Below are 11381 nucleotides of genomic sequence, written 5' to 3' on the forward strand. Positions count from 1 at the left end.
TTAACATATCGATACAATATCAACATACATGACAACGTTCATCTCTAGTTTTCAAGCCAAAAATGGCGAAGTGCGTGCTCTTTTTTGTTGTTCGGTTTTGATTTTCTTGTCGATTTAAAGACCGCACAAACTTATATAAAACCGATCTAAAGCAATTAAAAAAGTAGGTTAAACAATAATCAGCATACAATCATTTGTGTAGCTTTTTATATCAAATCATTCGTGCGTGAGTTGCAGAGAATTGCCATTTGAAGTATCGCTAATGTGGAATCAGTGGCCAGTCGCAGCGGTGCCAGCTGCGCCAATAGCTGCAGCGCCGCCTCAACCCGCCATACCGCCTCCACTGCCAGATGCACCACCGCCGCCGCCACCATCAGACTCCGCGACTCCTGCCCCCGCTGCCGCAACTGCTGCCGCACCATACATGCCCGCGAGCGGAGCTCAAGCTGCTACCAATCCGTATGAACAGTATACGGCAGCGCAATATGCGGCAATGACGCCGGAGCAGCAGTACGCGCTGCAGCAGCACTGGCAGCAGTGGCAGACCTACCAACAAGAGTACGCCAAGTGGCATGCCCAGTATGGAGAGCAGGTGAGTTGCGCTTATTTAATATGTATTCTAACGTTTAAACACGATTCTATTTGTGAAACAGTACAAGCGGGAAATGGCTGCTGCGGCAGCTGTCAGCACAGTGCCTACGCCTGCACCGGTTGCAGCGCCCATTGGGCCAGTCGCTGCACCCGTGCCCTCGGCTGTGCCTGCAATCGGGCCAGTTTATCCGCCAACTCCCATTGGTCCACAACTGCCCATCCAGCAACCCATGCAGCCATACTTTGCACAGCCGCAAATGCAGCCAGTGGCGCCACAAATGCCACCGCCGCCCCAGTCGCAGACGCAGATGCCTGGCAAGATAATGGCTCAGCCTCAGATGTATAATCAACCGCCTCCGCCACCGCCGCAGACCTACCAGCAGCAGCAGCAGCCGCCGATGCACCATCAGCAACAACCACCACCAAATCATTGGCAACAGCAACCGCCGCCGCCGGCTCGATTCAATCAAATGCCGCCCGGAGGCTACAATCAGCCGCCCACTTCTGGAGAACCCAATATGTTTCCCAATCTACAGCAGCCACCGCCGTCGTTCATGCAGCCGCCTCCGCCTGTGGCGTCGTCTTCGGCCAATCAAATGGATGCTAATTGGTCAAAGGGACCACCGGGCAAGGGCAGTGGAAACATGAGTGAAACGGAGCCACGCCCGCGCTGGGATGGGCCACCACCAGATGTGGGACCGCAGCAACAGCAACAGCAGGGCGCAGCGCGCAATAATCGCTGGCAAGGCAAGGAATCCAGCAACAACAGCAGCAACAATAACAACAACAACAATAATAATAACAATAACGGCAACAACAACAGCAACAATCAGGGCCCTAATAGGCCAGGTCAATTCGGCAACCGGCGCAACTGGCAACAGAATTCTGGCAACAACAACAACAACAACATAAATCGGAACAATCCGTTCAGCAGTGCTCCACCAGGGCATTTTGGGCCAGACGATGGGGGTAAAGATTCTACTGGATCTGGGCCTTCCAACTCTGGCAACTTTGGTGTATCGAACAGCAATTACGGCGGAAACTTTGGCAATAATGGCACAGGCCAAGGACCAGGTGGTCCACCTAACTTTGGCAACAACAACAACAATAATAATAATCGTCGCAGCGGTCGATGGGAGCCAAATAGGTCGCATCAAGGCGGCGGTAACTTTGGCCATCCGAACAATAGCTTCAATGACGACGGCTTCAATCGAAACTTCAATCAGCAGCAGGGCAAGCAGCAACAGCGTGCGCCGGACTTGGACGAGGCCAGCTTTGATCGGCTGTTCGATCAATGGGAGAAGCAGTTCGAGGACTGGAAGCGTGCCAATGCCAACCATCCGGATCGCGATGAGTATCGGCGCTATGAGGAGGAGTTTGAGAAGCAGCGACGTCGGATCGCCGAGCGCCGTGAGCAGATGCGACGCCGACGTCAGGCGCAGAATCCAAACCAACAAGGGCCACCACAAGGACCCCCATTTCATCGGGAACAACAGCAGGAGGATGACCATTACGATGGGGAGCACTTCGAACGAACGCAGCAGACAAATGTGAAACCAAAATCGGGCCTGAAGCAGGAGAACGACATGGAGCCGCAGCAAGAGTCGGCCAATGGTACAAATCCAGATGAGTCGTCCCATCACTACTCACCGCAATCCGAAGCGGATGGAAAAGCGATGCCAGTGGGCTCACGCGCTAGCAAGGAGCCGCCAAAGTCGACGGCTACCCAAAAGACGCCGCAGGATGTGGATGCAGCGTCGACAGCAACAGCAACAACAACAACAACCACAACACAACCAAATAAAGCTCATCCACTGGGCAAGCGCAAGAATAACGCTGGCGGCGGCAACACCTCGACGCCAGCCAAGCAGACCAAACAGGAGAATATTTTGATCATTTCACTGGACGACGATGACGACGAGGCCGAGGCACAGATCTCTTCGGGCAAGGGGGCAGACACAGCTGGCGATACGCCCATGAAGAACATATTCAAGAAGAACGATGGCATACCAGGACTGGATTTTATTGCCGACGGAACTGCTGCGCCGCCGCCGCCGCCCACTGAATCAGGGAATTCAAAGGGCGCGGATAACAATAAGAAGATACCATCGCTGTTCGATGTGGTCATCGATAAGCCGCGCATATCGCCTACCGAGCGCACTGCCAGCGATGCGGAGAAGAAGGAACAACCAGCGTCTGTCAGCGAACCTCTGCCGGATAATGTTAGCCATGTGCTCAAGGATCCCGAGTTTATGAACAATTTGTCGCAGGCCCTTGCCCAGGCGCAGGGGCGAGAGCGTGACCAGCAGCAGGATCAGGAGCAGGGACAGCAGAAGTCAAGCGAGAGCAATGAAAATGCCAGCAACAACAACAAGCCCAACAGCAACAACAACAATAATGCCGACAGCGACGGACGCGCCCTGAGCTTTGCCGAGTGGCAGAGGAAGAAGAATAATCAGAGAGCTGGCTCGCAGGACGGACAGTCGCACAACATGCTGGATAATGGCGGTCGTGATAGTTTTGGACCCGGTTCAGGTCCAGGCTCGGGTCCAGGTCCAGGCCCAGGTCAGGGTCCGGGTCCGGATCAAAGAGCACCCCATGGATTTGGACCTAATAATGGGCCGCCATTTGGGCCTGCCGGTGCGCAGGTCATGGGACCGAACTTCATTGACTTTAATGGGCCCAACGGTCCGCCCAATGGACCCAACTTTGGAGGACCTAACTTTGGTGGCCGTCAGGGACCCGGACCTGGACCCGGACCCGGACCAGGACCATTCGGTGGCTGCCCTGGACCCAATGGGCCATTTGGACGTAATTTTGGTCCGGGTGGACCAAATAATCCCAATTTCAATGGACCTGGCCCTAATTTCGGTCCCAATTTCCGTGGCAATGGGCCCGGCAATGGTCCCGGCCCTGGTCCATTCCGACCAAATTTCTGTGGACCGAATGGACCCGGTCCAAACTTTGGCGGTCCCGGACCATTCGGCGGACCAAACTCACCCGCAAACTTCGATCGAAACTTTGGCCCACCCGGGCCCAATCATCCGAACTTCAATGGCCCCCACAACAACAAAAACAACTTCAACGAAAATCCATTCAGACGCAATAGTGGAGGACCAGCGCCCAACTTTGATGATGGACCCGGCTTCGGTCCACGTGGCAAGTCACATCAAAAGAACTTTGGACATCAGCGCAACAACTTTGGCAGCGGAGGAAACAACAACGACAACAAGCCTTGGCCTGATGGGTATGTGTCATTAAGTTGTACTTAACTATATATGTCTCACTCTCTCTCTCTATTTCACTGACCACCCAGACTCTCACTCTTGCTCTTTATCACGTGTCTTTCCTATTTATATGTGTAGAGTAAATTTTGGGGGATTAAGTAGAATTTCTGTAAGCATTCCGTCTGAGTATGAAGAGCATTATAAAAGCAGAAGTATTTAATAATTGTCCTCATTTTGTCTGTCTGATTAGGATTTTAATTTCGATACAGTTCACTGTATGAATCCGGGGGAATGGGGAGGAACCCGGGAAAACTTGATTTCCTTTATCAGACAATTTCTAATAGACCTTAGCCGTAATGCACTATATAGTAATCTCGAACTCCAAGTCAGCTACCTTTCCTTTATTTATTGATGATATGTCTTAAGACTTAAGACTTAAGATTGGTATAGTTGTATTATGATTGCTGAATACTTTTATACTTGCTTACATAGATTGTCTTAAGACAAACAGATCCTTAAGACTAGAATAGTATAGTCTAGATAGTATAGCGATATTCTTATCCGATCGATGATAAATTGATTTTCATAGATCTTTATTTTTTTATTGAGAGAGATGGGGCTCGATATACAACTCAATTCAACAAATATAATAATTATTTTTCTAATGAGATGAAACCACAAGCAAATTAACATTGAATGAATGAAAACCAACTATAAACTATTCGACTCCAGCCCCAATTCAAACTTGTAGCTAGCATTAAGAAAACTCCATCTGAATTATCAAAATCGAATATAAAACTTGCAATTGTTTATTATATATCTCACAAATCTATAACAAAGTCTCCAAAATGACCGAGATTTCTAGGTTTGAATTCAGAATGCAAACAACTGTTAAATGTGATTAACTAATTGAACTTGAATGATTTGAGAAAGCTATTGATTGACATGAAATTCTGACGAATATTTTTGTTCAATTTATGATTTTAGGAATGTCTTTCCAATCCCACAGTTAGCTATCCCTAGGTCTAAGTGACACTATCTCAATTATAAGCTGATTTCAAATGATTTGAAAGTATGATAAGAATATCTCTCGTAAGGCAGAACCATCCGATAGTAGTCGAAATTGACCCGCCGTCCTTTATAAGTCTGTTCTCATATACGTTTTCTATGTTTGTAGCTTAAATGTGCAGGCATTTTGTTGATCTCGTCGTTAATGCTGGAATTTCGATTCCTTACCCGTTTTCTCTTTTTCTCTTCTACTTTTATGCACCCAAATATGTATATAAATAAAAAACAACAAAATAAAAACTAAAATTTAAATTACAATCAATCGAATCAATCAAATCACACAACAAATATATATCTATATTTATTACAAACATCAATTGACATTGCTATGAATTTCACTTGATCCATGCTCAATGCACATATGTATATATATATAAATGCATTTATATATGTATATATATATATTATAGCAATCGGTCGTTTCGTGGTAGGGGTGACAACTCCAACAGGAGCAATAGAAGCATGCAGCAGCAGCAACGCGGACCCAGGTCAAGCTAGATACGTGCCCTTCTTCTCGATTCTCCAAGCGCATATCTAAGATACAATAACACAACTGAAGAAATCAATGTTAACAAAAAGTCAATATCTCTCTCTCTATCTCTATCTATCTATCTCTCTCTCTCTGTCAGTTATTTTATATACACTACTATTTATGTAAATCATTAACAGCTAAAATCTCGTAACTAATTTTTAAGATCTCCAAAACATAATTATTTTGTTTGCTGTCAATAGAAATCAATGAATTTAGTTACTTGAAATTTAATTGAATATTTTTGAGAATGCTACTTGAAGTTTTCACTTTATCGAGGTGTATTGGTAATCCTCAGTTATCTGAAGCAACGAAGTGCAGTTTGATTTCTAGAAATTCCCCATGTATTTAGCATAATTAATACCTATTTACATACACATAATATACATATATAAATATGGTACACAAATACCTAAAGTTACGCAGAGATATAAAAAGAAATAACAAAGAATACATTGAATTAATAAAATGATTTTAAACATTATATACAATGCTGGCTTGCATTTTCATATGTCAAGAAGGGTGAATCTTATGGACAGAACTATGGTATTATTTATTTAAAATTTACTTTTAGAATCCGTCCGTAACTTTGAATTGAATGTCCCATGCGGTCCGATTTCCAATGGCTTGAAATTACTGGATAGTCTTGATGTTCTAAAATGTCTTCCAATACTCTTCAAATCTTGATCAGCTTCTCCTTGGTACCGTCCTGATCTATTTATCTATCTCAATGTTTCGATAACAAGAAAAAGCTGGGGTATAGGTCTGGGGAGTACGGTGTCCGATTAGTGAGGAAATTCTTAATTCCATTGCATTAGTTTCCAAAGTAATAGTTATTTTTAATGAGATTTATAATGAACTTAATATAAATTCTGAATGCAAATAACTCGTAAATCGTATATGCATCGCTATACTTTTTAAATATAACTCGTACATATGACACGCCCCATTATATTAGTTTAATCCCTGCCCCCTCCAAAAGGCTCGCCCCATGCTAAATGCTTTGAACTTTCCAAGCCGTGTGTCGTCTCTCATATCCAAGCAATATCTATCTATTGACACAATTACTATTGACATTCATAAGTCCAGAGCCGATTTTATCTTAGTTATATAAGCACTATTAATACAAACAAAGAATACTTGAAGAGTTACCAGAAATATGACTCATTCTATGCAAAATTTGCGCTGATCCCAATAAACCAAACCCTACTATTAACACTAATTGACAAAGCCTGAACTTCGGCAAGAGTCGAAGATTGGATGTGTCTTAAAGTATTTTGGTCTGATTGTGGTATTACGATATTGGTCCTTCAGTTGTCCGATGTGAGATGGGCGATTCCGAATTTGAAGTCTGTCATATGCCTATATATTATTGATATTCTTGTCAGTCTTGCCAAATCCGTTCTGGTGTCCTCCGTCTGTGCTTAAGAATATACATTATGTAATACCAGAAAAGTCTGTTTATTCTGTTATTCTATAAAGTCGTCTTTAAGAACCTTTTGATTTTTACGTAAGCTTGGAAAACTTTCAACTTCGGCATAGCCGAATATGATGTCTACCTCAACTATATTTTTACCATCTGGATGAATATACGCATATATCACGTATATATGTATATATATATAAATTGCCTTCGGCTTTAGCCGAACTGCCTTAGAGTGCATTTATGCTGTTCCAACAGGAACTCAGAGTCTCTAATCTTCGCCCCCATTAAGTTTGACCCTGCCCATTGCTCTGCCCCTGCCCCATGCTCTGCCTCTGCCTCTGCCTTGTCTCTTGATCTGTTATGTAAATATCTTGAAGCTACAATTGCTTGCCCCATGACAATAGCAATATATTTGTAAAAGTTTAAGTGTTTCTTTCTGGTTTAAAATTATGAAAAAAAAAAAAAATACGAAAAAAACTAAACCGATTAAAAACCAACAAATAAAAAAAAATGCAAAATGCAACAAAAACTGAAAAAAAAAAACACAAACAAACATAAACGAATAACAAATAATTGATTAAAAAACTGTTAAACAAACCAAACCTGGACCCTGCGTCACGCAACGTTGCAGCGCGGAGCAAACCGAAGACGAGATGCGAGCCGGCAGCAGCGAATCCGTCTATCGTCCGATGCAAGTGTTTGACTATCAGAACAGCAGCAACACCGCCGCCAAGGTCATCGACTATGGCCACAAGTCGGCCGATGGGGTTGTCAATCGGATGGCTGCTGTTGACCCAGGACCGGGACCAGGACCAGGACCAGAATCGGGACCAGGACCAGGCCAAGCTCTGCCAGACTTTAGGCCGGGTGTTACCTTTGACTATGGACATGCCTCGGTAGCTGGACCAGCTAGTGCTAGGCCCCTCAATCGGAATGCTAACCAGAAGTGTGGCAACAACAACACCAACAACAACAATAATAATAACAACAACAGCAACAGCAGCAAGAGGAAAAACAAAAGGAAGAATAAGAATCGTCAGCGTGCAATGCAACAGCAGCAGCAGCAACAGCAGCAGCAACAGCAGCAGCAGCAACAGCAGCAGCAGCAGCAGCAACAGCAACAACAACAACAGCAAGTTGCGGACTCGTTTATGATGCCCGACCCTGAGGTAGGTATCAAAGGTGGCTAATCCCGCTGCAAACTATCCAGAATGGGCGAATATAATGTCATGTCGTTCTGTATATATCCATTAGTTGAATGGCCAGCAGCTGGCCGTTGGCAAGCTCGATGACCTCGAGGACATATCCGATGGCGAGGAGTAAGTTTCAGTTTGATATACGTAAAGATCCATTTTGCTAATGCCACAAATTGATTGCAGTAATCTAACGGATTTAATGCGCGCGGAATCGCCACCACCGCCACCGCCGCCAATGCTCATCAGGCCGCCAATTCAGGAGCAGGTGCCACCGAAAGCTTTTCCAGCCAATCCACAGCGTCGCATGCTGAGCGAACCACCCACCGCTCTGTTCCCATCGACAGCAGCGGCCAATCAACATATACCAGAGCCAACGGCAGATGCCAGTTTGCTGGAAATGAATATACCAGCGCATGAGCATCGCAATACCATATCCATTGATGAGGTGCTGCTGCCGCCGGGTCGTCTGATGCGTCCGAAACGCATTTGCATCATATTGCGTGGTCCGCCGGGCTGTGGCAAGTCGTATGTGGCACGACTGATCAAGGAGAAGGAGGTGGAAATGGGCGGCGCCAGTCCTCGCATACTCAGCATCGATGATTACTTCATAATTGAAAATGACTACGAGGAGAAGTGCCCCAAGTCTGGCAAAAAGGTGAGCGTCGATGGGTGGACAATGTCTCTCTGAAAATTGTATTCATTCGTGTTCCATTTCCAGATACCGAAGAAGGAGATACTCTACGAGTATGATGAGGCCATGGAGGAGACCTATTTGCAATACCTGATCAAATCGTTCAAGAAGACACTTAGCGACAATCTCTATGACTTTGTTATTGTTGATTGCAACAATAATTCGTTGCGTTCACTTAACGAGTTCTATTGCAACGCTAAAGACTCGAATTTTGTGGTACGCAGCTCAAAAACTGTCTCCCTCTCCCTCTCCCACTCCCTCTCTATCTCTGTCCTGCTCTTTTCTACTCACTCTCTCTCTCTCTCCCTCTCTCTCTTTCAACCTGTCTCGCTCGAATCGATGCTGATGGCTTTCATTTTCCCAACAGCCCTACATTGTGGACATGCACTGCGATGTGGAGACGTGCCTGGGACGTAACAGCCATCAGCGTAGCGAGCACGATATACGTGCTGTGCTGGACAATTGGTGCACTACGCCGATGCAGTACATTAAGCTGGATGTCTCGTCGCTGCTGGAGAACGTTGTTGAGATGGAAGATGTTGAGAACATGGCAACGGTAACTATGATGCTGTAATGCAATCTACGGCTCACCACAGCTCACGGCCACGGCCACGGCCACAGCCGCCAGCCTGATCATTCGTCGGGCCAACAGCAAATTTGGGTGTGCGTGTGCGTGTGCGTGTGTGTCTGTGTGAGTGAGTGTGTGGCACTATTGTCGGTGTCTGACACTGGCAGTCTACAATAGTAAATAGTACATAATACTTGTGTTTACAATTATATATCTATTTATATCTATATCTATATCAATATTTATATAGTTGAATTATATATATATACGAGCAGTCTGTAGTGTAAGCACGAGTATAGCTTAGCTGGCAATGCCAATGGCCACGACAGCTCTTTAGACTAAGATTCTCTTGAACTCGTCTCTACAATATTTATACATGACTGTGTGTGGCATATGTATGTATTGCGTACATGTTGATATATACATACATATGCACGACTATACAAATGCAAAACTGTAAATCTGTTCAATACAAATAGAGCATTGCGTTGTTGTACCAATATATGAATCATTTTATCGAAAAATGCCCGCTTCACGAAATATTTTGAAATTAAGTAACTAAGTAAATGGTTTTTGGAGCGCTGGTCAAGCAAACATGTTGTTGATTTATTGTGGCTTGTTCATTGCAGGATGATAATGCCAATAGTGCGGAGCCAGCAACCGAGGAGGGTGCCAGCGATGCCCAAGCCGCTGCAGCTGCCGCTGCCCCCGATGAGGACAGCAATAGCGCTGATGCGGCCAACGATGTAAGTGTCTCAAGCATTAACCAAATCATGGTTAATTGCTCCCACTGTGGGCATAAGCTCTCTGGCTCTCGTGCTGTGTGCTTTATGCCTCTCTCTCTCTCTCTCTCTCTCTCTATCTCTATCTCTTTTACTCTCTGCCTCTGTCTCTGTCTCTGTATTTGTGTGTGTGGCTGTAGCTAATCCAAAAATATATCTATATATGTTCTTTTATTGTACGATTTTCTTGGCATGTATGTTGGTTGTGTAAAGTGCGGCTTTCTGAAAAGCAAGTGGGAAAATGATACCACGGAGGAAAATCTGGGTAAGTGCTGTCAAGTTGAAAGCCATTCTCCTTTGCTTTATGCCTAATGTCCCTCAACTTCAGCCCGTCTCGATGGCACGAAGCGCCTGATGCACAAGCGCAAAGCCGCTAGCATGGCTGACTATTTGCAGCTGGATGAATGGGAGCCGCCCACAGGCAGCTCGAATGGCAAGAAACGCGTAAGTGCCAGATGGCATCTATTTATACAGTATTTGCCTAAAGCTCGCCTATCAATGCTCTCTAGGTACGCTGGGCGGACATTGAGGAAAGGCGAGCCCAGAAAAAAATGCGTGCGATTGGCTTTGTGGTGGGGCAAACCGATTGGAAGCGCATGATGGATCCCAATGCGGGAAATCGTGCACTCAACAAAACCAAGTACATTGAACGCGTGCACAAAAGGCGCTAATCAGGCTGGATCCATTTCGATCCGATTTGGCAACGGCTGCCAACTGAGTGACATGTCACAAATGGAATCGTCTATGCCATGCGACCTCATCAAATTGGATTTATAGCTTAATTTTTTTTTTTGGTTTTTTTTTTTTTTAAGCTCTTTTGTTAATTGCTGATCGTATTCTAGTTAGGTAGTTCAGCTTTAATTTGTTAACACAAAGCTCGCATGCATCCAAATGTCGCGTGTCCCAGCGAACAAAAAGCAAACCAACAATGCAATCATCTACCATTTCCAATATGAATTGGGCTCAATTTCCAACACATCATGCATGCATGACAAACAAGTATGTATTCTATTATTACATAATTACTAATAATAGGATGTAGGCAATTATCAATGATGTCAAACTCCTTGACTTATATGCATTTACAGTACCCACTGAACTCAACTTTTTTATACAATTACATTTTATCTATTGTGTGTGTATTGTTTCTTTGTGTTGTTGTAACAAATATTTGTTTGTTTGTCTGTTTGTTTTGTCCTTTTCCTTTTTCTTTTTGAGTTATGCTCTTTAAAAACCATGCATTCAAGCACTTCAAAAAGCAAATTATTTATAAGATTAAAAAAAAAAAAAAAAAAATTTAGTA

The 11381-nt window shown here is 44.5% G+C and overlaps 1 protein-coding gene across 1 annotated transcript; it reads left to right on the forward strand.

Annotated features, from left to right (window-relative positions):
- The first annotated feature begins 2 nt into the window (after nt 1-2).
- Nucleotides 3-11258, forward strand: ZAP3 (protein). The gene is made up of 12 exons (XM_089475997.1): nt 3-163; nt 238-592; nt 654-3838; nt 7473-8010; nt 8096-8160; nt 8221-8692; nt 8756-8944; nt 9096-9284; nt 9926-10042; nt 10292-10343; nt 10407-10522; nt 10588-11258. Exons 2-12 carry the CDS (start codon nt 263-265, stop codon nt 10747-10749), a joined length of 5415 nt encoding a protein of 1804 aa, XP_089332123.1. The 5' UTR covers nt 3-163; nt 238-262; the 3' UTR covers nt 10750-11258.
- Nucleotides 11259-11381: the final 123 nt, after the last annotated feature.

The sequence above is a fragment of the Drosophila arizonae genome, chromosome X, assembly GCF_054131065.1.
Source record: "Drosophila arizonae isolate 15081-1271.41 chromosome X, UAZ_ARI_1.0, whole genome shotgun sequence".
Lineage (NCBI taxonomy): Eukaryota > Metazoa > Arthropoda > Insecta > Diptera > Drosophilidae > Drosophila > Drosophila arizonae.

Excerpts from the sequence above, each read along its gene's own strand:
- ZAP3 (XM_089475997.1), top strand. The coding sequence starts at position 263 with ATGTGGAATCAGTGGCCAGTCGCAGCGGTGCCAGCTGCGCCAATAGCT. Across the intron at positions 10,344-10,406 it reads TACCACGGAGGAAAATCTGG|CCCGTCTCGATGGCACGAAG; the intron begins GTAAGTGCTGTC and ends CCTCAACTTCAG. Across the intron at positions 10,523-10,587 it reads GCTCGAATGGCAAGAAACGC|GTACGCTGGGCGGACATTGA; the intron begins GTAAGTGCCAGA and ends AATGCTCTCTAG.